General features: G+C 42.9%; 1 protein-coding gene across 1 annotated transcript in view; it reads right to left on the bottom strand.

Annotated features, from left to right (window-relative positions):
• Positions 1-5810: 5810 nt before the first annotated feature.
• Positions 5811-27393, bottom strand: part of ADCY6 (adenylate cyclase 6) — a 68910-nt gene continuing 47327 nt past the window's right edge. Inside the window, exons 11-23 of the mRNA XM_087710467.1 lie at positions 26734-26759; positions 26163-26310; positions 25972-26069; positions 23421-23508; positions 22584-22700; positions 21354-21515; positions 20145-20320; positions 17095-17121; positions 15626-15755; positions 11947-12210; positions 9136-9340; positions 8917-9041; positions 5811-7388 (exon numbers count right to left, since the gene is read on the bottom strand). Of these exons, the coding sequence (XP_087566593.1) occupies positions 7263-7388; positions 8917-9041; positions 9136-9340; positions 11947-12210; positions 15626-15755; positions 17095-17121; positions 20145-20320; positions 21354-21515; positions 22584-22700; positions 23421-23508; positions 25972-26069; positions 26163-26310; positions 26734-26759 (1692 nt within the window). The 3' untranslated portion in view covers positions 5811-7262. The remainder of the gene's footprint in view (positions 7389-8916; positions 9042-9135; positions 9341-11946; positions 12211-15625; positions 15756-17094; positions 17122-20144; positions 20321-21353; positions 21516-22583; positions 22701-23420; positions 23509-25971; positions 26070-26162; positions 26311-26733; positions 26760-27393) is intronic.

Below are 27393 nucleotides of genomic sequence, written 5' to 3' on the forward strand. Positions count from 1 at the left end.
ATAGTCCAATTGCAGGCTGGCTTTGTGCCCTTGCCCTCTAATGGCTGTGTTTTCACATTGTTCTGCTTGTTAATGGTTAAAAGTCCTTAACTTCAAGCTCAGAATCCCCAACCTGCACCATTGCCTAAAAAAGAAGGTAAAGTCTTACCTGGCAGAATAGAGGTAGTAGGTGTATCCTTTATTCATTGTTTTTTAATGAGCAGTTAACCATGCTCAAAATTAGCCAATAATATCACCCAATCCCAATAACTAATTTGAATCAAGCTCAGTTCCTGATGACTTCATTGACTCATCCATGTAATTGTCTTGGCAACAATATAGACATTATTTGCCCGACCTTCTTTTTAATTATTTTCCCAATCAAACCAACAGCCTTATCTTGGTAATCTCCCTTTCAAGGTCTACAGAGTTAACCTCACAAGTAATTTTTTCCCCAAGATCATCTAAGGCTGAATAGATCAGGGATTTTCAAATAGTGTTCTATAAAAACCTGATAGGATTTCGATAATAAATTAATGGGAGTGAATGGGAATTCACTTGAATACAATCAAGTTTCTATCACTACAAGTTTGCTTCTTGATTAGTGGTTCCAGGATTTATATTTTAATTAACAGTCTTCAATGCAGCAATATGTATTCACTCATCTCAGCTTCAACATTGTGTAGGCTGAAGATAGGATATTGTAGAATTTCTCTTTTTTATTTACTGTATTTTTCTGTTATTTGCCTATCGGAGTATAGGCTGTACAGTCACTAACTCATACATTAGGATTAGTGAAGAGGACATGAAGAAAAGATACTCACCAAGCAGGAGGTAGACTTTGGATATGTAGAGCCAGAGGTTGTCTGTGGGAGTTGAGGCCTCCAACCTCTCACCCTATGGATTCAGCCAAGCTGCTAGCTAATCAGGGGTTGGATTCTACTGGTTCGGCCCACCGGTAGCTCTGAAGATCAGCTGAGAGTGAACCCATTTGCTCCAACCTTCAGGTGTGCCCGATTTCCTTGTTTTTTAGCCCAGCTGATAAGTGCAGCAGAGTGGATTGCTGCGCCTCAGCTATTTTCCTGTGAAGTTTGCATGCGCGTGCACAGCGCGCGTCAGGCATGTCAGACGAAGCACACGCTCAGCGAACCAGTTGTTAAACCGGTAGGATCCCACCCGTGGCTAGCTTATTACATAAATATTAAATATAGATATTACATTTGTCCTATACTCGGGAGTTCTTTCAATGGTCCCAAGAGTGGAATAGAGACATCCCTTCACAACTCAATATTATCATAATCTAAATAGAGGCTGTGGTGGTTTTTTTACTGATATCTTTATTATAAACAACTTTAATTGGGTTTAATGGACACTATTGGCTACGGCTATAATGACAGCTAGATTTAATGGATTGTATTTAGGAGCAGACGTTAACTAAAAAAGCAAATTATCATAAACTATGTATTTGATTTCCCACCTCCACTCACTGTTAAATAACTGCCTTAAAGCATATTAATTGTATAACATGATATGAATTAATATGACTAGCTTTGATAAGAGATGTTCATTGTTTTTTTGGCTATTCATTTTATTTTTTGAATTGTTTGCCTCTTTAAATATAGCTTTAAAAGAGAAACCATTTCACATATACTCCTTTAAGTGATTTAAATATGTGGCCTTAAAAAAATGCACTCAGTGTTTTTAAAAAATGGAGGTATTTTCATTGTGGAAAGCTACCCCCCTCCTTCAAGAATGAAATATTTTGAGAAATGTTTTAAAAAGGCAGGATAAAATATTTCCCCTAAAAGAGAAATAAAAAATTGAGACAAAAATTCAAACCCTCAGCTCCCTGCCCCCAAGCAGATACTAAGCTGAGACCAGCTTTTAGAAAAGCAGATTGGTAATCAATTACTCCTTGCAGCAAGGTCTGAACAAAGGTAGGGTTAGCCCTCAGCCACAATAGGAATTGGCCAACAAGCCCCTTCATTGCATCAGCCAAACTCCAACCAAGCTTAGCTCAGACAAACTCCTAGGATTTGTACATGGCCCCATGGGAGTCTGACAACAGCCAATAAAATACATATTCTTGCACAGGAACAGGAAGTTCAAGTGCAAAGCCCAAGAGAGGGTATAAAAACCCCTTACTTTCAACTCCATGTGGTCAGCTGTCCAGGGCCTCAAACCCATGTATTTCTCCTTCATCATTAAACCATCTTTCCAATTGACCTCCATGTTTCCAGTGTCTTTCTCCCAGCTTGGAACTGAATTAGATGAATATTTCCCCCAACATCATTTTAAAATATTAATCTTCACAAGCTGGTGTCCTCTCCAAAGATGAATCTATAATATATAGAATCCTCAGTCTTCACAGCCACCAAATGGATTGACCAGGTTGCTGTCAACATGCTGATCATATTTGATAGGAAAAACTCTCAAAACTGGGGATGGAGGTGCAGACAGGAGTTTCTCCATCTAGCCTCCATCGATCTCATTAAAATATCCTTTCTTCCCAAGGAAAGAATATGTGTACATATCCTCTAAATATCAAGAGGGATGTGATGCTAGTTTGCCTCCTTATGGTGCACCCTGAATAGTACAGTAGTGTGAACCAAACTACTAGTAACAAGTGGCAGCCAGACTACATTGAAGAATTGGCAGTTAATGACAGTTGGTAACCAGACATCTTTGTGGAACTCCTGGCCCTCTAGGGATAAACAACTCTAAGTCCATGTATTTGCCATACGCTAAATGAAATAAATATCAGGTTTTCTTAAATTGTTTTAAATTGTTTATGACTGATTACCTAGTAATATTGTCCATAAGGGCTATACATTTAAAGCTGAGAGAGGGTCTGCTTACAATCCCATCGCCATGTGAGATGAAGCAACATTGTTCAGGAGGCAGGGCTCGAGTCTGGCCTTTGCATGAGGGAAGCTAGGAATATTGGCTCCACCAAGACTAAGTAGGCAATCTGCCCAAAATGGCCTCTTTTAACTGGGCTTTCAAAATTTGAAAGCCTGCCATCCTCTTCATTTGAAATGGTTGTTTTGCACACTTGAACTGAGATTGCATTTCAGTTTTTGGAACCACCCAATCACATGATCGCAGTGGCATATTAAAATATTAAGAAGCTTGTTAAACTTTACCCAATCTGCTACGTCCTTCAGCTATTAACATCCAGGGAACTGCAGCCAAGCATCTTCAAAGCATTTTTAGTCCTTGACTTATGACAATTGAGCCAATTGCTATAGCATATCACAGAAGTGAGTACACCCCCTCACATTTTGTGAATATTTAAGTATATCTTGCTTGCAGTTTAGACATTAATGGCTGTGTGTTGCATTATTTTGAGGGAACAGCACATTTACAGTTATACAAGCTGTACACCACTCACTACTCTGCATTGTGGCCAAGTGTCATTTCTTCAGTGTTGTCACATGAAAAGATATAAATATTTACTAAATATGAGGGGATGTACTTACTTCTGTGATATACTTGTGAGTTTTACCTCCTTTTCTGATCTTTCTTACCACGGGTAGGTGAATTACTGCAGTGGTTAATAGTAACACGGTTAAGGATACTGCAACTCTCATAAAATATGAGCCAGTTGCCAAACATCTGAATTTTGATCCAGTGACCATGGGGATGCTGCACCAGTTGTGTGAAAAATGGTGATTACTTTTCTCAGTGATGTAACTCCAGTCACTAAACAGATGGTTGTGAAATGACATATTGACACAAATCAATCTAACCTTTGCTCTTTGCTTCTGTTGAAGAAGTTGCTTGTACTATTTTGCTAAGGGTAGGAATCATATGTTAGGAATTTATTCTGTAAAAGGATTATATCCTTTTCTACCTGGTTTCTCGCTTCTGTAATTTGCATCAGAGCTAGGCACATCCTTGGAGACAGTTTCCAGGAACATCCTGCTCCATAAATAAGGGGGGGCTGCCTAGGAGCATGAACACACAAGGACAAGGGGTACGCTATAAGATAACAAAGTATGGACAGAGCATGGGCAAAGAATGCTACGGGGGGGAGGGGGGCATAGGCAAAACATTGCCCAAATTGAATAATGAACTTTTGTCTCTGATTGGCTAAACAAGTGTATAAGACAAACTTTACCTAGATGTGGCTATTCTTACATGCATTTTGTCTGTATGTTTTGGATATAGTTTTGTCACCCAGCCCTTTTACTTTGGCCATAAATAAAAAGCTGTTACTTTTTGCCAGTCTCATCTCAAGTGTCTCTATCTTTGGCATCTCAGTGGCTCGGGGAAACTTCTGGGACCTTACATTTTTAAATCGAGGACCATCTATATTTAGTAAGCCGCCTCATTATGTTCAGTGTGTTTTCTTACACAGAGGCACACGTGGCCTTGTAACTTAGGGCTTCTGCATTGTATGACAAACCCAATAACAGTATGCAATGATGCCAGTCCAATGAAATCATACAATGTTTAACTTTGCCCTCTCCCTGCTCATAATTTCATTCTTGGGCATGTGTATATTGCGGGCGTGCATAGGACAGAAGCAGGGGTGGGCTTTAAATTTTTAGCAAGGGGTTCTCTGCCCGGTTGCTGGGTGGGCATTCTCGAACTTCGGGTAGGCCCGTTTTTCTCTTTCCCCGTGTGCCCTGCACTTACCTGCATCCAAAACGGGCCATGTGGGGATTCCTAGGAGGCGTGGTGGGCGGGGCCAGCCAGGAGAGTGGGATTTGGGGGGTTCTCCAAACTGCACAGAATCTTAGGTAGAGGTTCTTCCGAACCCCCTACAGCCCACCCCTGGTCACAGAAGGAAGCAGAGATAAATAGACACACTGAAATGCACTACACAGAATAAAAATGAAACAGTGTAATATAAAGTGATCTTTAATATATATATATATATATATATATATATATATATATATATATATATATATATATATATATATATATATATATATATATAAACAAACAAAAAAAGTACCAAATAAGTGCCATAATCACCTACTCCACTTATTTTTCTCTCCTTGGAACAAGATTGAGCCATTTTAGCATCAGCTCTAAACGGAGTACGGAGATATGGGCAAGATGCTTTTGTCACACCATTCATTTTCTCCTCCTGCAAAGCCTGTCATCAAGATGGGCACTAATAACAGAGACTGTGCTAAGAAGCAATTGCCTTCCATTAAAAGAAATTCTTTAAAAATTTTGAAGCAATTAAGAGAGATTTTTAAACCAGCAATTTAAAATGTCACCATCTCTCTAGCTTGCTTAAAAAAAATACTTCATATCAATTCCCCCCCCCTCATCTGCTTTAAGAGAAACAGAAATATTACATTATCTTATACTACTCCATTGCTTCGATTTCCTCCTATTACCTGCCACTTCTAATAAAAGAATTGACACCCCATCAACCCACCCTTGGTTCAAAAGTGTTGACATTGATGGGGGGGCAAGAAAGGGAGAGAGGCTGAAATGTGCCAATTGTAGACTCAGCAGAGACAAGATCAAAGCATCATCAGCAGAGCCCATCTTGTAAAAAATATATGCTACAGCCAATAAAATCAAGAGTTGTTATGAGAAAGAGTTCCTTCAGGCAGGTTCAAAAGAAAAGATACCATATCTCTTCAGGGGGGAAAAAAAGGAAGTTGCAGGCACCATGGAGATTACAATCATACCCTCTCCATAAAGGAGAAAACAAAGGCAAAAAAATAAAGCCACAGAACTGAAGCAGGCTTCATATCTTCATCATCCGGCAAAAGTCTCTTTCCCACTATTGGAGTTAATTCAGTAATCAGTAGAAGAAATAGTTTTAGAATTGAAATTCATGCAGTACCAAGTCCCACTAAGTGCAGAATTCCCATCGCTGGATGGAACCCTTTTTATTGTGTGCACTTGCCCTTCCCTAAAAGGTACAAACATTTTTCAAAAATTTATTTTTACTGCAATACTCAAGCTTAGTTTCTCCAATCTTCAAGCAATCTTTGGACAATCAAGGCCCACCCTCATCTGCATCTCTAAATTCTCCCCAAGTTACATTAGTGTGTAACACTGGCTCTTGTTGCTGATTTGTAACCCCTTTCCTCTTCCCTTCTCCTCTCTGCCAAAATCAGGGGAGGGGGTGCAGTACAAGGATTCACGACACCTCCATCCTGGACCGCTCAATGCAAACGTTTCAATTCCCTCCCCTAACTTAAACAGCCTATAAAAAGAATGTCAGGAAGACCATCAGATAGGGAACTTTGCGGAAAATTGTAGGTGGGTGGGAAACAGCTGTAACAAAAGTCCCACGTGGAAGGAACAGGTTCTGTCATCCGCATTTAGGAGCTAACAATAGCCATTTGTTTTTCTTTTGGGGAATTCCTGCAGAAAGTGAAAGAGGTAAGCCTATCAAAGCACTTCCTCCGGTCGCAGGTCTATCTCCTCCTTTTGCTCTTCCATAAGGTGGGATGATCTCTTTTTCTCTGCCTATTTTGGAAAGGCAGAGCAGGCAGAGAAAACAAGCTGTGTCACCCCACACCTTTTCTTTGGTATCAAAGCCAGAGTCCCGAGGTCCCTTTTTTATCTGAAGCACCTCAAACCTGACCGTTCTTTCCTCACAGCAGTTTGGCAAATAAGAACTGTACCCTCCCTTCCCCAAACCACCACCCTTTCCAAAGAAATACACATTCCTGAACTTCACAGTGACAAATGTGTGTGTGCATGTGTGCAAAAAACAGACTAAGCAGGTGTTGCTGTGAGAGATGTGACGTTCTAATGCGACGTTCAATAGGCATTTGAGGACAAGCAGCGTCAATGAACTTCCCAAAGTTGTGGTAAAGTGCCACCGCAAGAGGAATACGGCCTCTTTTCAAGAGCATCCGAGTAACCCTGGGAAGAGGTGAGCGGGAGGAACGGCCCTCTTTAGAATTGAAGTGAAAATATCAGCTTTCTGGATCCAGAGATTTATAAATCGGTGCTATAGCTTCCCCTCGCCAGATTGTTTGGTCAATGCTAGGAGAGGAGTAAGTTGTACAAGAATGAGTTTGTTTTCCTGATCCCAAAGAAATGGGCCCAGCAGGAGGAGGGGCACTCCAAATTAGCCTTTGCTCCCAATAAATAAAAAATATGTCTCTTGAGGGGCAGAGGGACCACACTCATCTTCCCTTTGTCAACACCGTCAAGGATGCCATGATGGAAATACAAGGACTCTCCTTTCTAGAAGTTTGGTTCTAAAATTCAGATCAAACAGAGAGAACCAATCTACCCAGTGCTGCTTAAGCCCAGCTTAAAAGTTTTCTTGGTTACAAAGGTTCTTGCTAACTGGTAGGGCCTCCATTCAAAAAATAGGTGGTCATCTCGCCTTTGCCCTTGACTTTGATGACTCCACGGCACTCCAATTGATAACCTTTGGCAGCTAATACCTGATAGAGGTCAGTTGTCACCTAGGGAAGGGGGGGAAAGCAGGGAGAAAAATACTTATTAATCAGTCAAAGAAATGATTCTAAAAGTCTCAACATTTCAGCCAAGTACTTCTCCACCACATAGCCATGAACTTAGAAATTCATTATCACAAGATATAGACAAAGCTGCAAAATTCAAAGCACTTTCATCTGAATCAAATCTAAAGCTATAGCGATAGCACTTAAGACATATATGCAGCTTCACAGTGTTTTAAAGCCCTCTCTAAGAGCTTTACAGAGTCAGCCTATTGCCCGCAATAATCTAGGCCCTCATTTTACCCACCTCGGAAGGAAGGAAGGCTGAGTCAACCTTCGGCAAGTCAGGATTGAACTCCTGGCAGGCAGCAGAATCAACCTGCCGTACTGTATTCTAACCACTGCGCCATCCCAGCTCTTAAAACTATAAAACTACATTTAGTTTTTGACTTTATAACAGCTCGTTTAGTCATCATTCAAAGTTACAATGGCATTGAAAAATGTGACATACAACTTTCACAGTTACGACCTCTGCAGCATCCTCCTGGTCATGTGATCAAAATTCAGATACTTGGCAACTGGTTCATATTTATCACTGTTGCTGTGTCCTAAGTTCATGTGATCCCCTTTTCCGACCTTCTGACAAGCAAACTCAATATGGAAGTCAGATTCACTGAACAAAAGGGGCTACTAACTTATCAACTGCAGTAATTCACTTAACAACCGTGGCAAGAAAGGTCGTAAAATGGGGCAAAACTCACCTACAAATTTCTCACTTAACAACAGAAATGTTGGGCTCAATTGTGATGGTAAGTAGAGGACTACCTGCATCCTATCACTGCCTTTCTAAATTCAAATGAGTATTTTCCTGGGACCATACAGCTGTCATGTTGAGTCCAGGAAAAAGTGTGGTTTCCTTAAGCAGCTGCTGATTCATATAGTAAAGGTAAAGGTTCCCCTCACACATAAGTGCTAGTTGTTCCCAACTCTAGGGGGAGGTGTTCGTCTCTGTTTCTAAGCCAAAGAGCCAGTGCTGCCCGAAGACATCTCCGTGGTCATGTGGCTGGCATGACTAAACACCGAAGATGACCGGAACACTGTTATCTTCCAACCAAAGGTGGTTCCTATTTTTCTACTTGCATTTTTTTCATGCTTTCAAACTGTTAGGTTGGCAGAAGCTGGGACAAGTAATGGGAGCTCACGCTAGGGATTCAAACCGCCAAACTGCCAACCTTTCTGATTGACAAGCTCAGCTTCTTAGCCACTGAGCCACAGCATTCCTGATTCATATAGTAAGGGCCTCCAAACTAGATCCAAATAGCGTACACTTATTTTTACCTTCAAAGAAATTGCTGGTCCTGGCTAAAAGACCATTCTAAAAAACACTATGAGGCTTGACTCTTTGCAAAATCCCAATTTTTTAAAAAAATTAAAGGTACTTTGCAATTGAGTTTGAATAATGCAACGTTCAATTTAGTGCAAAAGTGTCATTTTATTCATGATGGGGAAATGGTCACATTGTAACTGGCCTCACCTGAATGCGGTCAGGGACGCCAGTGCTGTCCATACGGCTAGAAACATTTACAGTGTTGCCCCAGATGTCATATTGTGGCTTTCGGGCTCCAATCACACCAGCCACTACTGGCCCAATGTTTAGTCCTAGAAGGGAGGAAAGAATATCAGAGGTCAGAATGAAACAACAACTTCCAACCCCTCTCCCCCCACCCCTGCTACTTCCAAGGCTTTAACTGACCAATTTTCATTTGGAAATTATTGAAAGAGTGTTCATTGATATATTTCATCTGCTCCATGAGCCTCATGGCATAGTCGGCCAGTGCAGTGATGTGAGAGCGCCCTTCTCGGTCATAGGTGCTATCATTTAGCCCTGATGCTGCCATGTAAGTACTTCCAATTGTCTTGATCTTCTCAAGCTGCCTGAATGGTTCGTCACTGATGATCTACAGACAGGAGGAAGGATTATGCAATTTAATAATATAAAGAGCATTTAAAATATTTAATGTTTAAAATATTCCCAGGTAGGCAAAAACTTGGCGTTGCTCCCAAAATGGTTTCCTATGCTCTTTGTATAGGGTCAACAAGATAGGGCAAACTTCATAAATGTGCTATAAATATGCTTCCTTCTCAGCCTTGGACACCTTTGTTGTGATGCTATGGGGAGGCACCAATGGTGGGATTCAATTTTTTTACTACTGGTTCTGTGGGTGTGGCTTGGTGGGTGTGGTGTGGCGTGGTGGGTGTGGCAGGGGAAGGCTACTGCAAAATCCCCATTCCCTCTCAATCAGCTGGGACTCAGGAGGCGGAGAATAGATGGGGGCGGGGCCAGTCAGAGGTGGTATTTACCGATTCTCCAAACTACTCAAACTTTCTGCTACCGGTTCTCTAGAACTGGTCAGAACCTGCTGAATACCACCTCTGGGAGGCACTGCTACAATCTATGGCTAGTGCCTGCAAGCAGCCTTCCTCTTTTGAAACTCCTGGACTGTTAGACCTCCATAATCTGGTCCCAAGTTGTTCAGGGCTAAAAACAAGACCTGAATGATCCCCTCAGGAGCCATGGTGGAGCAGTGGTTAGACTGCAGTATTGTAGGCTAATTCTGCCGACTGCCAGCAGTTCAATTCTCACTGGCTCAAGTTTGACTCAGCCTTCAATCCTTCCGAAGTTGGTAAAATGAGGACCCAGACTGTTGGGGACAATATCCTGACACTGTAAACTGCTTAGAGAATGCTTTAAAGCATCATGAAGCGGTATTTAAGTCTAAGTGCTAGTGCTGTTCCAATAGCCTAGAAATGAGTTCCCCAACCCTCTTGGGTTGGTGGCCTGGATGGGAAGGAGGGGGGAAAGAGGGGATGGTTTTGTGGGAGGGGCAGGTACACACGCACAAGCACCCATTGCTCTCACAAATGGGTCCCCAAGCACCCACGATGCTAGTGAGTAGTTCTTGCTCACATGAGTGGGGCTGTGCGCACACACCATTCGGCCCGGTTGCGAATAAGCTACAGACCTGTAGTGGGCCCTTGGTCCACAGGTTGGGGACCCCTTGCCTAGAACAACTGAAGAGTGCAGCCACCCTATAGTCAAACTGAGAATTCTGATAGAGCTACCAGGGTTGCAAAAATCCAAATGTCAGCAAGGAGCATAGGTAGGCCTCAACTTATGACAATTTGTTTAGTGTCCATTCAAAGGTATGATGGCATTGAAAAAATTGACATATCACGGATCCTTACACTTATGACTATCACAAAGAAAAACACACACACACTATCCTTCACCAAGATGAATTGTCACTTTTAATAAAATCTGTGGCAATGCATAGCACATTCTCTCACCGATAGGTCTCCAGCACACCCATGCAAATAAGAGGTAATTCTTTCTTAGAAACAAAACTTCTTGATCCTTTACAGTTTTCAGGGAGAAAAGCATCACATTTGTTTCTCTGTTTGCAACTTTGAAGATTCATATCCATATTCAGCTACTTCTGTGCCCTTAACTAATGTTTTTTCTATCAATCAAGGTTGTCTGAATTCACCTGACAACTGAAGGCTGTTCATTGGGCCAACTAGATGTACATCTTTTCCAACATGTAGTGGCCACTGAACATTGGCTACCAGACCAATTCAAGCAAGTTAGATTCATTTTGTAGTTAAAATGAGTGAAGAAAAAGTATACTAAGGAATATAATTGCAGGATTTGTAGAGTCTGCTAAGTCAGGGTTTATTTAACCATGATTCAGTCTAGAGATGGAAACGCCTGGGGAAAAAATGGAAAAATGGGGGGGGGGAATAGTTTTTTTTCTGATCCCCCCCCTCCTTCATGGCTTTGAGAAATAAAACCTTCAGTCTAATTGGCTGAGTCTATAAACAATGCTTGACAAATCACAACATCTGAGTCCACACAATACCCAAACCAAAAGATCTTGGCTTAATGTGATGTGTTAAGCCAATCACTGTTGAATCCACCAGCATTCACTTTGCAGGTTTCTGCTGCTGTATATAGCAGATAGTATTATGGAGGGAAATGACCAGGGGTGAAATGCCGGTTCGCCTGAACCAGTAGTAAAATAAATGCTTAAAAAAGAAAAAAAAAGTGTGACCATCAGCTATGCTAATTGTTGAAACTTTTTTAAAAAAAATTTAAAGCATTTTTTTTACTACCGATCAGCTGTGTGACAATCAGCTGTGCCTGATTGTCTCTGAGGTTGCTGCTTGTTGCAGAGGCCATTTTGTGTGAAGTCCAGCTGCTTTTGCATTCTGTGAGTCAGTTGTGTAGCTTTTGTTATTTTTGTGTAAAGTGTGATAGTTGGTTTTTGTTGGTTATACCATGATATTTCTATTTTCCCTTCAAGGCTCTCCAGATGTTGTTGGACTGCAACTCTATAATCCCTCTCTTCAATTATTGCCATACCACTTAGAGCTAATGAGAATTGTAGTCCAGCAACGCCTGGAAGGCCATGTCATGCCACTTCCTAAAAAACTCAAGACTTCTGTCCCCACTGAGTTTTAGTGCCTTCCATTTTCCAATCTTCTAAAAAAAGCGCACTCTCACCTCGTCAAAGTCAGCAATGATCTCGTTGAGCAACCGAAGGCATTCAACACCCTCATTGTTGGCTTCCAGCTCCACGTAGAACTCAGAGAAGTTGCTGATCGAGGCAAACATGACAGCCACACACTCACACGATTGGTGATACAGCTCATCATTGAGGCGCTCCCGTGCCAGAAAGTGAGCTGCCACATCTTTGGGCAAGATGTTGTGTAACAGACGACGATTATAAGCCTGCAGCTCTTCCATCTCTTCCTTCTCACCTGTAGCCTGGGGAGAAATCAGGTCATTACTTATGCAGACGTTTAAACGGAAAATATTAAAGAATGAATAGATCTCTTGCATGAATAGATCTCTCGGGGTGACTTACAATGGATCAACAAGAGTCCTTGATTCTAGTAGTCACAAAAGGCTAACCTTTTGCAGAAATAAAATGGGTGCCTGGGTAGGCTAAACTGGAATTCTACACAGAATGAGAGTTTGGTTCATTTAATGTTAGTGTTCATTTTTTTAAAGTCTAAAGAAACTATATGTACTCTGTCCATCCTGAGTTATATAAGCTTTGTAATTTTTTCATGTTTGATACATTCAAGATTAATAGGAAGCTCAGTCCCATTTTGCAGAAACTTCAAAAGTTAACTCAAGAAGAAGTTGAATTCTGCACCATATAAAAATGATATGTTTAGCTTTTAAATATATATATGTTTGCATACATCTGTACTGCATCTGTTTCCTAAGAAATAACTTAAGTTAATAAGATGAATTGGTTTTTCTCAATCTGACAGTCTCTGTCACTCCATATACCATAGTTATTGTCCATATTAGTTGAGGATAATGAGAGCTGTAATACAGTATTTCACATATTCATTTTGTTCTGGAATATCCATTCAATTTTTAATAGATGTTCATGATCTTTTGAATCACCAGTGATTTAGAAATTAATATGGAAACATATTATTATGTACTCTGTGTACTCTTAAAATCACAAAAAATTGACAAAAAAATTTAGGACATTTTTCTTTCAATTGTACAGGTAATCCTCAACTTGCAACCACAATTTTAACCAGAATTTCCATTGCTAAACAAGGCTATTGTTAAGTGAGTTGTGCTGAATTTTACAACCTGCTGTGCCATAGTTGTTAAGCAAACTGCTGAGATTAACTGAATATGCAGTTGTTAAGTGAATCTGACTTCTCCCATTGACTTTGTTGGAAGTTAGCTTGCAAGAACACAAATGGCAATCACATGACCCCTGGGATACTGCAACGGTCATAAATACATGTTAGTTGCCAAGCGCCTGGATTTGGATCACGTGATTGTCTGGATGCTGTGATGGGCATAAGTGTGAGGCTCTGTTGTAAGCCACTTTTTTCAGTGCCGTTGGAACTTTGGACAATCACTAAATGAAGGATTGTATTTCAAAAACTACCTGTACTATGATCTGAAGAGGTTATCTCTGTATCTATAAGTCAACAATAATTTTTCTGCCAGGAGTCTTGAAAAAAATGTAGATTAAATTTGTTATATATTTTAAATCTTCCATTAAGCAGGCATTAACCAAACTCAGCACATGTTATTTTAGTTATAGAATAAAAAAGAAATAATATATTTGCAAGACTGGGTGCTACTTGAGGATATAAAGTTTCTCTCTCACCATGTTTCCGTCAAATGTTTAAGAGCAAACCAGAATTATATGTCAGATAGCTGGTATCCACAGGGTTGGACATTGTACAACAGTGGCCCCCAACCTTTCCAGCTCTGCAGACTGATGGGGGGGGGGCAGTGGCAGAGGCGGTCATGGTGGTCAGGTGGGGACAGGGGACGATTCCATGTAACAGCACCCTCCACTAGCACAAATGGAGCTGAGCGCGCAAGCACGTGCACCCCCCACTTACACAAATGGAGTTTCGCCTGCTCAGCTGTTTGCCCGCCACTTGCCCAGCTGATTCCCAATGGGCCATGGGCCAGTACCGGGCCACAGCCTGGGGATTGGGGACCCTTGTTGTACAACTACATCATTAAGAGTTTGTATGACAAAGTATCAGAGAGGTGCAGTCAGGGGAGGCGGGGCCTCACCAGTGTCATGAGGAAAAGAAAAGAAATTTTAAAATAATTAAAAAGGCTAAGGTAGTTGCTGCCAGACTCCAGAGTCACAGTGACTCTGAGTCTGCTTAGTGCTAACTGTAGGGGGAGGCGAGAGAACTATGGGCCTCCTTTGCATAAGGAATTTTTCGCCTTTTAACCCATCCTCAGAGTTAAGCAAGGATTAAAAGAAGAAAAATTCCTTATGCAAAGGAAGCATGTGATTCTCCCGCCTCCTGATCTGGGAGCAGCCAATCGTGCCTGTTGCTTTTTTATTTAATTTTTTACATTTTCATCATGGCGGGCGGACAAGAGAAGAGTTGAAATCCACAGCTGGAAAAGGTATGTGGATCGGATGGAGGGAGGGGGGGATTCAAAATTATTGTAATTTAATTTGTAATTTTTTATTGTGAGGCATTTTTGTGTGTGTGTGTGTGTGTGTGTGTGTGTGTGTGTGTGTGTGTGCGCGCGTGTGTTTCGTTCCTCACAGCGGTGGGGTCGGAGGAGGCGGGGGGCGAGGCAGCAGAGCGCGGCAGTGGCAGGGATGTTCTCGTTGCTGTGTCCAACAGGCCAGGTGTCTCGCGTTTATGTCTGCCATAAATACGAGACGCCTGGCCTGTTGGACACAGCGGTGGCGGGCTGGTGCTTGCTTTCTTTTGCCAGGCCCCTCGTACCCGCATCCAGCCCGCTGGAGCTCGCTGCACTGGGGGAGGAATGGGCTGGGTGGGCTGGCTGGCTGGGGAAGGGGGAATCATGGCTGCTCAGGCCCCGGTGGCAGGGCTTTAAAGTGGCGGCAGGGCCCCGGCAGCAGGGTTTTAAAGTCACAGGGCTGTCCGCCATAGAGCGGGACCGGCGGACAGCGCCAGGACTTTAAAGTCCTGCCGCCGGGGCCCTGCCGCCACTTTAAAGCCCTGCCACCGTGGCCCGGGCGGCAGGGCCCCGGCCGCAGGGCTCCAGCCGCAGGGCTCCGGCCGCAGGGCTTTAAAGTCCCAGCGCCGTCCGCCATAGAGCGGGTCCCGGTCCCGCTCTATGGCGGACGTGGCGCCGGGGCTTCAGCGGGGCTTTCGTGCTTGCCTCACCAGCCATGAAGCTCACTGCACGTCACTGCAAAGTATAGGCCGGGGTCAGCAACTTGCGGCTCTGGAGCCACATGTGGCTCTTTCATCCCTCTGCTGTGGCTCCCTGTCACCAGTCAGCTCCACAATTGATAGGGCATTCTGTTAGGACAGGTAGAAGAAAAGGATGCTGTGCTAGGAGGAGACTCTATGGTGGGGGAACCAGACTTCCGGTTGGCTCTTGAATTGAACAGGGAGCTTCCGATTAGGACCTTTGTGACTCTTTGAGTATTTAAGGTTGCTGACCCCTGGTTTAGGCAATAGGATCTGAGAAGATGGGCTTGCAGCTGACCTTCTCCCTGCCTACTGCCTGCCTACTGCTGATAAAAACTCTTAAGGCTCTTTCTTATCCTGACCCTGACAATGAGAAGACGGAATGTTAAACAGTTGGACAAAAGATAAGAGTCAACCGCAAATCTGGGTATTCATCAATACTACAAACTCTCTCTTGCAACTTGTTTTCAGAATCTCTACTTTTTCTCCAATACCTGTTGTTTCCAGAGGAAATCAAGACGTGCTGTTGATTCAACTTGCTGGGCATGAAGATAAAGGGCCAAAGCAAAAAGTAACAGGATAACAGGGGTCATGTACTGCAGAGGTACTTTCTTCTCCGAGGAACTATTAAAATAAATTGGGGGAGGCAAAAAAAAGATTAAAGAAAGAACACAAAGTACTAACTTTTCAGTTCTCATGATCCTAACACCTTGAAGCTTTACCCCATGATCTTTGCCATTCCAACTCAATCAGCTCCCCTCCCCACCTACGGTAATTACGCTGTTGCCAGTTGACCCTATTCTAGCCCTAGTTGACCCTAGATTCTAGTCCGCTCTGATGTAGTCCAGACTGGTTAGGAACTGGAAGACACAGAATCCCCAAACAGATCATGTTTCAGTCCAAACAAATCTAGGAGGTAACAGATAGGGAAAGGAGCCGTATGCAGAAAGGCAGGAGGTGCCCTGAAAGAATTAATAAGAATAAACATAAAGCAATGTGAAACATCTGCACTGGTTCTTAGTTGCTGATCAGGTGCCATTTAAGGTGTTAGTAGCAACCTTTAAAGCCCTAAATGGCTTACAGCCCACTGTCTAAGGGATTGCCTCTCCTAAAGCCAATTTGTATGGTTATTTAGTCATCCGGAGTGGCCATCTTGGAGACATCTAGTTATCAGAAGCTTCTTTTTCTATAAATTGGAGATGACTTTCTCCTGAATTGCTCCCAAGCCATGGATGGTGCTTCCTTGGGAATTTTGTTGATTCCTCATCTTCCTCAGTGTCTAAAGAAACATTATTCCAGGGTTTAATTACCAAAAAATTAACATTCTCAACTTTTTGTATCTTTTTTAGTCAGCCACCTTGAGAGCTCACCGAAGCAGAAAGGTGGGATACTAGTCAACTACATCATCATCATCATCAATATCATCATGTTTTATTTCTAATCCTCTTCTTGAGCACAAAACTTCTGTCATATCTCTTTAATCATCATTCCTCACTTAAAATAATTCCTAAATTAGTGCACAACTGCAGTTGTTTACTGCGGTCCCTTGATACATTTTGCTTCTCTTCCTTTCTGTTATATTAAGTTCCTCGGGGAACTCCGTTCATTTTAAATTTAGATTTGCAAGATCCTCTGGATCCTCTGGATATGTACTTATCTTGTCCTTCTGCTACTTAAATAATATCATCAGTTTGGTCTTGTTGTGGTAGAACAAACAAGACTCATGGAAACCCAAACCAGGATGAGCAAAAACAAGGGGGAAATAGGCAAAATGTCCCTAGTCATGTGTTCAGTTTTAATGCTCAGGGGACGAATGCCTTTTTTGTCCTAAGAGCATTACTTTCCAAACACGCTTCGCAAAACTTTGGTGATACTTTTACTAGTTTCTGAAACTAGTCTCTCCCTGTCATTAATCCCCCACCACCACACACACACACTTAGTCCTCACCCAATTCCTACTCACCAGGGTTGAGTCTCATTGAAGGCTGACCTGTTTTGGAAAAGAGAAAAGAAGACATTTTTAAAAATAGTCCTTAATGAAGTCTGAATTATTCTGGTCTCTTTTCCTTCGTTTAATACAGGAGTCTCCAAACTTGGCAACTTGCAAGATTTGTGGACTTCAACTCCCAGAATTCTCCAGCTGGCCATGCTTGAAATTGAAGTCCATAAGCCTTAAAGTTGTTGAGTTTGGAGACCCTCGATTTAATAAATACTTTCAGATAAGAGATTATATTTTAATTACAAGATTTTGAAGGTTCACTGAGAACAAGGCTCAGAAGAACCGGCTTAAGTCAACTTCTGAATGCCAACATTCTAACTCCAAGACAGGCTTCGCTTTTTCACACTTTATAGTCTTCTACAACTCCACTGTTTTTTTTTTCCTCTTGGGCAGCCAGAAGCATTTCACAGATTTGACACCTTAGTTTTCCCTTCCCTTCACAACCTCATCTACTGAATGTTTTCGCTTTATATGTGAAGTTATGTCACAGGTTAATTCTGTCTATTCCCACATTTCATTTTTCAAAAAAACCCTAATGGGGATCTCTAAAGTACAGCCTAAAACGGAATCAGTAGCTTTTTTTTTAAAGCAATGAGTATTGCGTGTTTTTTGTTACATAATACCATGACTGAAAAACATTTTAAAGATAATTACTGTCAGATTTATATTCCTCTATTCCTTGAGGAATTCAAGGCCACATTTGCACTAGTCCCTCTTCCAATATTTCGTCAAAACAACCACAAGCTGAGCTGAGTGAAAGTGTAATGCCCAAAGTACTTCCGAAAGTTTCTGTGGCTGAAAGTGGATCTGGAACCTGAGTCTCCCCAGTGGCAGTGTACCCCACTGATTAATCACATCACATTCACACCTAGCCACTACCCATTTTACCACTACACCATACTGATCCTCATGTGAAAACATAAATATTTCAAAAGATTCCAGTGATTTAATTTAAATAATTAAATAAAAATCATTTTAAAAATTGGAGGTCAGCAGGTGCCATCTACTGCTACAAAAGCCACAGTTGCAATCTCCTATCCAGAGAAAACCTTCACTTGAGGAGAAAAGAGATGCGTCATTTTTCTTCTTCTCCTTCTTCCGGTGGACAAAAAAGTCAAGGGTATGCATGTGGGCAGGAAGGGTAAATGCCTCACTCTGTGTTTGTGGGTGCGCGTGTATTCCATCCAAAGGAATAAGGACTTATACGTGGAGTAGCATTTCTGTAATGGGCTGGAGAAAGTTTATACAAATGTGCCTTTTGGGTCTTCAATTACCCAGAGGCTATCTTTCATGATGCTATCTATTTTTCTCTCTTTGTCCCGGAGGTCTAGGACTTCCAGGAAATCTGGTTGAGTTTGCTCAACATGTTAACTGGGTGAAATACAGAGTAAGCACATTGTGTGAACACCATAATCCAGAAAAAGAAGGACAGCTAGAAAGGTAAATCAATCTTCTAAGAAAAAGATTAGGTATAGGGAGCATCTGAAGAAGACAGACAGAACTCACTGGCAGGATTTTGGCAGCCGTAAAGCACAGCCCTGAACATTGAATGACTGATGGATTGCTCCACCCACAGCCCACCTACTGCTGCCTACCTGGCCAATCAAGAAATGCTGTTCATTGCCAATGCAGTGCTCTTCTTAAAAAACATCAGGTGCACTTTTTAAAATGAGAGCATTTCCCTGCATTTGAGAACACACTGATAAAAGAAGGACTGGGCGGGGGGAATAATAGCAATGTTGCAGTATTTGAGAAACTACAACAAAGAGGACGGTATCAATTTATTTTCCAAAGCTCCAGAGGCCAGGATAAGAAAAAATGAAGGTAACTAATCAAGGAGAGAAGCAACCTGGAACTAAGGAAAAACTTCCTAACAGTGATGACAGCTTGCCTTCAGAAGTTGTTGGTGCTTCATCACTGGAGGTTTTTAAGAAGAGACTGGAGAGCCACTTGTCTGAAATGGCATAGGGTCTCCTGCTTGAGAAGGCATTGAGCTAAAAGATCTCCAAGGTCCTTTCCTGCTCTATTCTGACTGACTGACTGACTGGCTGACTGACTGACTGATTGATTGAAAAAGTGGTGCCATATTATTATTACATCTAGTACTAACACGTTAGTAATAATTTCCAATGCTACATTCAAGGTGGCATGGAGACGTCAAATCTAATGATGGAACAGATGGTCCTTGGTTAACAACCATTTGTTCAGAGACCATGCAAAGTTAGAACGGCACTGAATGAGTGATGGTTATGACCAGTCTTCTAAGGTCTGATCATTCCAGAACCCCTGAAGTCATGTGATCGTGATCTTTGGCAATTAGCTCACACAACAGTTGCATTATCCTGCAATCACTTGATTGAAATTTGCAACTTTCCTTGCTGGTTTCCCACAAGCAAAGTCAATGAGGAAGCTGGCAAGGAAGATCACACGTTGCTCAGGTAAGACTTTCCCACTTGTGCACCCTCCCCCAGCTTCTCTGTGTTCACACTGCACCTTCGCCCATCCAACAGCAACCATCCAAGCGCCACTGCACTTGCACCATGCTAACCCGTTACTCGCACAACCACACGCATCCCGGAACAGTCAACTCTGGTTGCACTGCATTTACACTGCACATTGCCCACTATTCTGACACCTTCTCCCACCCAGTAGCCATTTCCCTGCCTGCTAGCCTGCTTTCAAACGACCTGGGACTTACTTTGGCTGCGGAAGCTGGCAGAAAGTTGCAAGGTGGTGCTTGCTTAATGACCCGCAATCTTCACTTAATGATAGCAATACGGAATGCGGGGGGGGGGGGGGGATTGCTGTTGCTAAGTTGATGTGAGCCCACAGCATTGTACTTTACAACTGCATTACTTAGTAACAGAAATTCCAAGCCCAATCACTGTCATAAGGACTATCTGTATAGAAGAATTATAGGGAACCACCTCATCCACCCAAAAATCTTGAGAGGCATTTGAGGCCTGAATGAAGATTGAGATTCTTCCCACCCCTGGAGAGAGAGAGGTTCTTACAGAGCATTAGTGGCCACTAGAAGGTCATAGTTCTCAAACAGCACGCCCTGTGGGCCCTCAGCCAGTATCAAGTACACCACCTCCATCGTCACCAGCAGTGCCAGCTTCCTAAGGCTGCTGATGTGCAGGAAGATGGAAGAGGCCAGCAGACTCAGCAACACCGAATAAGTGAAGTACTAAAAGGAAGAAAGGATAGAGATGCGTAAGGACTCCCCCCTTACAAATCCGGATGTGTTCCCAGAAGTCCCAGAATCGCTCCCTCAAAGCGTCTCCAACCCTGTCTTCTTCCCTGAAATGAGAGATGTTGTCAGGTCCTGCCTCGCCAGCCTTCTCAAGAAAGCAGAACTCTTGAAACGAAAGTCCATTTCAAAAGGAAACTTTTATTGGAAGATTGCAATAGCAAGATTGGACGGATGTGCTAGCAGCTAATCACAATGGATGTTACAAGTCTCCTCCTTCAGTATCAGAGGCAGGAGGCTAATAAACATCCAAGCTGTGGAGAGGGGATGCGGGGTGGGGTGGGGGGGGAGATTGGCTTTCTGCTTCCAGCACAATCAGCCAAAGGCAGACTTTTACCGTTCAGCAGCAGTTCAAGTCTCCCGTCCAGCAGGCCTCTTATCTCTTACTCTCCCCTTTCTGGTTCTACCAACACATTTTCCCATTCCAAGCTCAAGCAACCTCTATGCCCAAGAGAGGACAGTCCATTTAGCAAGCTACTTCTGGGGGGGGGGGCAACATGGAGTGAAGGAGGAAGGAGACAACCCACAGGAGTGAAGGAGGAAGGAGACAACCCACAGAAATGTTCCACGTCTCTGCACACAAAGATTGGCATTCTTCTACCCTACCCAAGCCCCATTTTCCATACCAAAGCCTTCTCCTATGCACATCAGAGTTGGTATTCAGCAGGTTCTGACCAGTTCTGGAGAACCAGTAACAAAAATTTTGAGTAGTTCGGAGAACCGGTAAATACCACCTCTGACTGGCTCTGCCCCCATCTATTCTCCGCCTGCCAAGTCCCAGCTGATAGGGAAGAAATGGGGATTTTGCAGTAACTTTCCCCTGGGGTGGGCAGGGAATGGGGATTTTACAGTATCCTTCCCCAGCCACGCCCACCAAACCACGCCCACCAAACCACGCCCACCAAGTCATGCCATGTCCACCAAGCCACGCCCAGTAAAAAAAATTGAATCCCACTACTGATGCACATACCTCAGGGAAACTGCAGGTCAAGTCATCCTTCCCCTGGCAGGGTGGGGTATCTGATGCCAAGGTATAATTGAGAGCTTGGAGGTAACAGGGATCTACTGTAGCCGGAGTAACGTTGAAGAATCTAACCACACAGTCTTGGAGCCGGATCCGACTGCAAGCAAACTAAAGGGTAGGGTAATTCAGGTAAGAAACTGCTGCTCAGTGGTTCTAGAACCCCCCTCCCCCTGATCCACAGTGTAACTGGGTCTGTGACAAATCCCTGAGACACTGGGGATGCAGGCAGGTAATAAGAGTTCCTGAGATTTGATAGGGATTTGAAAGTCAAAATGCTGCTCGCAGTATCCAGAGGCCTTTCCACAGCTTTCCCTCGCCATTTGGGGATTCTGATAGTTGTTAATTCCAACATGTGGGGATGATACCGATTTAGGGAAATATTAATGCATACGGGTTCCATGGCAAACAACATTTTGCATAATTTTATAAATTTTCTATGCAATCGTTCTTTGATTGAAAAACGGTTGCAGAGCAAGAAAAATAGAACTTCTACATCCCCTCTGTTCAAAACCTAACGGAGTGGAATATGCTAAGTCCTGACAGTGCTGAGTCCTCGTATAGTTTTTACTTGGGTTGATACACAAAAACAGCCAATTGTGGTTTGCAAATCATGCTTTATAACTTGGCATTACATGTGAACAGGTCTCTGTAGTTCACTTGTTAATGACAGCATCTGGTAAACATCTCTTATAACTTGCTGTAATACATGTAATCCTCGACTTACAACAGTTCGTTTAGTGGCCACTCAACGTTGCAACGGCACTGAAAAAAGTGACATGATCAAAATTCACATGCTTGGCAGCTGGTTCATATTTATGACCATTGCTGTGTCCCAAAATCATGTGATCACCTTTTGTGATCGTCTGCAAAGTCAATGGGGAAGCCAGATTCACTTAACAACTAATTTATAAACTGCAGTGATTTACTTAACAATGGTGGTAAGTAAGATAATAAAGAGGGGCAAAGCTCACTTAACAAATGTCTTAACCACAGAAATTTTGGGCTCCATTGTGGTCATAAGTCAAGGACTACCTGTATTTATACCCTATCATTGATGGTCTCTGCCTATAAGCAATCTTTCTTGCGCAATTTACTATCATCTGACTGATCTTGTGGATTCAAGACCTTTCCCCTTCAGCCCTCCTCCAGCATCTTTCCCCCTCCCTGTTCTCATACCATGTTGACAAAGGCAGCGATGAAGACAAGCAGGATGGAGGCAACGCCAGTAATAGTGCTGTTGATTCGGGATTGGATGATCTTGCGAGAAACACGCTGCAAAAAGGCAGGAAAGGGCTACAAGGGATTGGAAAAGGCTGAATGAGTAAAGGGGTGCTGATATTACCATTCATCACTTCCAACTAGTTGCAACTATCCCCCTTAGCCTGATAACACCAGAGCCAGATACCAGGAACCAAGCTCACGGTCAATCTAGAAGAATCTACCATGGGGAATCAGGCTTTCTGCCGAGAAGCTGAATTGTGCTCAGCAGACAACAATAATACAATATTAATGATACTGTAGACAATATTATTTTCCAATAAAACTGGATAATAATACTGGAGGCAACACTGAAGAAGATGAATGAATAATCTGGCCTGATATAAAGCAACTTTAATTTTTCTATTACTCCAATCTGGCAAAAAAGAAGAAACTCCAAATCTTGCTTGATTACTGTTTCCAACACCAATTAGTATTTTCCTCCATCTGCAACTTGGCAAGAGCCAGTGCAAAAGTGAAAACACCGTAATAAAACTCCATAGGTTCTGAAATGGCTTCCAGAAGCAGGTGCTTTTCAAATGTGCTAAGACCAGGCTGGCTAAGCAATTGTATGCAGGGTAACCCCAAATACATCTCAATGATACTCAGCTGGGGAAGAATGCTCCAGCTGGAAAATTACAGACATCTCTATTCTTGGTAAGATGATGTGCCCAAGCAGAATCCACAGCTGGTGGAAACAAAGTCAGAACTATTCAAGATTTGTTCATTGGTGGGATTTGTGAAAGCGTAACTTACACCAAGGCAGGAATAAATGGCACACACAAAAAGAATGGAGGCCAGGATGATGAAAATAGTGATGTAGGCTCCAAGCATCAGAGATGAACTGTGGAGATAAGAAGTATAGTTAGACTGAGAAATCCAGACACTGCCATTAAATTAACCTTTCCAGTACTTACTAGTATACAGGCCTGACCTTCCCCAACTTTAGCCCTTTAGCTGTGATGGAAGACTATTCCCACTATTCTCAACACATCCAATGCGGGCTGAGTGGCCATAACACATTTGGAAACATCAGATTAGGCATGTTTACATAATGTTATTAAAGTAAGGTAAAGGTTCCCCTCACACATCTGTGCTAGTCATTCCCAACTCTAGGGGGCAGTGCTCATCTCTGTTTAAAAAGCCAAAGAGCCAGAGCTGTCTAAAGACATCTCCGTGGTCATGTGGCCAGCATGACTAAATGCCAAAGGTGCACGGAACGCTGTTACCTTCCCATCAAAGGTGGTTCCTATTTTTCTACTTGCATTTTTTATGCACTTTTGAACTGCTAGGTTGGCAGAAGCTGGGACAAGTAACAGGAACTCACTCCGTTGTGTGGCATTAGATTTGAACCACTGAATTGCTGATCTTTCTGATCGATAAGCTCAGTGTCTTAGCCACTGAGCCACTCATCTCTGATATTAAAATATGTTGCTCCAATTTTGCACTGTGATGCTACAGCATGGAAGTATGTTTTGCAGCCATGTCATGAACTATCTGGGACTCCCGTTGCTTCAGAATGAGTTTCACTTTGTTTTGCTCCAACATCAGCTTCAAAGTAGCTCCAAGAGAATACATTGCTCTTTCACGCCCACCCCCTGTTTAGCAAGGGGGGAGAGTCATGTTACATCCCGTGACAATGTGACGCCACAAGTTTGACACCCCTGTAGCAGACGATCCATTCATATGCTAATAATATCGAGGCAAAGCTCGAAATCCATGTAGTTAGGTGTGTGCATGTATGATGCGGATATATACAACCTGCCATTTTTATTTTGATTATTTTGAAGGTTATTTTGGCTGAAGCAGTCTCCTTGGTCTTGCAGATTTATTTTTGAACTTTCAGCTTCCCTGGAGCGTTAGAAGTTACTGTACTTAATATTGCTTCCAGGAACAGCACATTTTGTTTATAGCACAATAAGCAGGGGTGGGTTGCTGGGGGTTTGCAGGGGTTCAGGAGAACCTCTAGTTAAGATTCTGTGCAGTTTGGAAATCCCACTCCTGGCTGGCCTCTCCCACCCCATCCCACCCCTTCCAGGAGTCTCCACGTGGCCCATTTTGGATGCAGGTAAGTGCAAGGCCCACGTGGAGGCTCGGGGGAGGGCAAAAAATGGGCCTACCTCCAGAGGACCTACGGAGCCTGGGGAGGCCATTTTCACCCTCCTGGAGGCTCGAGCAAAGCCTCCGGAGCCTGGGGAGGGCAAAAAAGCCTCCCTGCCATGGTGCAGGAGGCTCACTAGGCTACACTCACCCAGCAATCGGGCAGAGAACTCCTTGCTAAAATTTTTGAAGCCCACCCCTGCATATGGTATGCGATCTGGAATTTGAGTTTCTGCACCTGTGTGTACATGGCTCCTTTGACTATATGTGCCCCAAATATAGGTAGTCCTCGACGTACAGCCAAAATTGCAACTGGAAGTTCTGTTGTTATGCCAGGCAGTTGTTAAATGAGTCGTGCCTAATTTTTCAAAGTTTTTTTTTGCCACGGTTAAGTAATCACTGGAGTTGTTGAGTCACATCGTCAATAAGCAAATCCAGCTTTCCCATGGACATTGCTTGTCTGAAGTTGTTGGGAATGTAACAAAGGGTGATATCCCACGACCCCAGGATGCTGCACCTCTCGTAAATTCATGCTAGTTGCCAAATCCCCAAATTCTGATCACATGACTATGGAGATGTTGCAATGGTCATATATGTGATGCTGGTCATAGGTCCCTTTTTTCAGTACAAGGAGTCCTTGATTTACAACAAACAGCTCATGTAGTGACCGTTCACAATTACAACGGCACTGAAAAAGGTGGCTTATGACTGGTTTTCACACTTATGACCGTTGCAGCATCCCCATGGTCATGTGATCAAAATTCAGATGGTTGGCAACTGACTCATATTTATGACGGCTGCAGTGCCGCAGGGTCACACAAACAGCTTCTGTGTCCTTCTGACAAGCAAAGTCAATGGGGAAGCCAGATTCACTTTAACAGCTGGTTACAAACATAACTGCAGTGATTCACTTAACAACTGTGGCAAGAAAAGTCGTAACATTAGGGCACAATTCACTTAACAACTATCTCGCTTAGCAGCAGAAAGTTTGGGGTCAATTGTGGTTCGCACGTTGAGGACTACCTGTACTGCGAAAACTTTAAATGGTCGCGAGACAAATGGTTATAAATTAAGGACTACCTATACTGGGTACGTTGAGATCTTTCAGTGTATATACCTTCATCATGGGCGTGCACATGCCTATGTACCTAATGTGTTTGAAAAAAAGAGTACATGATGAACGTACTCTTGTACATGTGTCACTCACTGCGGGAAGATGACTATCTGGATGCAACAAATGCAGCAGAAGACTAGCATGGTACAAGCCACGTAGCTACCAAAGCGGGTATCCACCTTTTTGGAATACTATGGGATTAAAAGAAAAGAAAAAAAAAATAACCAAGTAATTGAGGAACAGATTGACTTTCTGCCTAATTGAAATCTCAATTCTAGAAATACCTTTCTCTCCAACTCAGGTTTCTGGAAAGTGAGCAGAAAACGTTTGACGTGATCTTTACGTAGCTGGTCAATGCTTCGAGCATCAATAGCCCTGCCCAAGAACTCATCAACTTCATCTTCAGGATTTAAGGCTTCCTGTGTACTTCGGCTACAGGAAAGCAAAGTTCACGTTGGAGAGTAAAGAGAGAGACACACGAGACAATTTATTTTACTTATTTGTATCCCACTATTATTATTTTTACAAATAACTCAAGACAGCAAATGTATCTATAGTCTTCCCACCTCCTAATTTTCCCTACAGCAATAATCCTGTCTCAGGTGAGTTGAGAGAGCGCAACTGGTCCAAAGTCACCAGCAGACTTTCATGCTTAAAGTGCGACTAGAACTCACAGTCTCCTGGTTTCTAGCCTGCTGCCTTAACCACTAGACTAGACCAAATAATGTGAACCTCTCTGAAATTGGTGCCACCTTTCATATATAGCCACAAGATAGTTTAGGGACTTTGGCTTGAATGATTTTCTCCATCCCCACCGTCAAAATCTCAAGGAGGTTGTAAAATGAAGGCACTTACTTGTCTTTGCTGGAATCATCAATACCCTAAAAGAGAGAGAGAGAGAGAGAAAGAAAGAAAGAGATTGGGCATCATGTTCAAGAACACACAGTATTTATAATAGTTTTTGATACCACCCATTCTCTTTACGGTAAATTTCAAAAAATGCAGAAAAACTTGCTAATTGCAATGAATACAGGTAGTCCTCATTTAACGATGGTAATTTGAATCAGCATTTCTCCTGCTAAGTGATGTGGTCATAAAATGTGACGCTTAGCAATGGCAATCCTGGCAGTTCCCATTGCTGTTAAGTGAGAATAGTGGCTCATTAAGCAAGGACCTCCTTCCAATTTCCTACCGCCTTCCCACAATTGATATCAGTGGGAAAGGCGGTAAGAAGTTGCAAATCCCAGGCAGCTTGCAAGCCAGGTAGGGGAAGTGTATGTGGGTGGGTGCAGCAGTATGCGCGAGTGTTTTCAGGCTCAGGGATGGCTGCGGCCAGGTGGGGCCGACTTACCCAAGAGACTTGCAACCTCCCCTTTCCTGCTTTCAGAAAGTCATCAGGGAAGGTTGCAAACAGTGAACATGTGACTGCGGGCGCTGCAATTGTTGTAAATGTAAGCCAGGCACCAAGCTTCTGGATTGCGATCACATGACTGTTGGCGTGGTGCAATAGCCAGA

This window comes from Thamnophis sirtalis, unplaced genomic scaffold, assembly GCF_051295495.1.
Source record: "Thamnophis sirtalis isolate CommonGarterSnake01/CBP01778 unplaced genomic scaffold, rThaSir2_p1.2 scaffold_3, whole genome shotgun sequence".
NCBI lineage: Eukaryota > Metazoa > Chordata > Lepidosauria > Squamata > Natricidae > Thamnophis > Thamnophis sirtalis.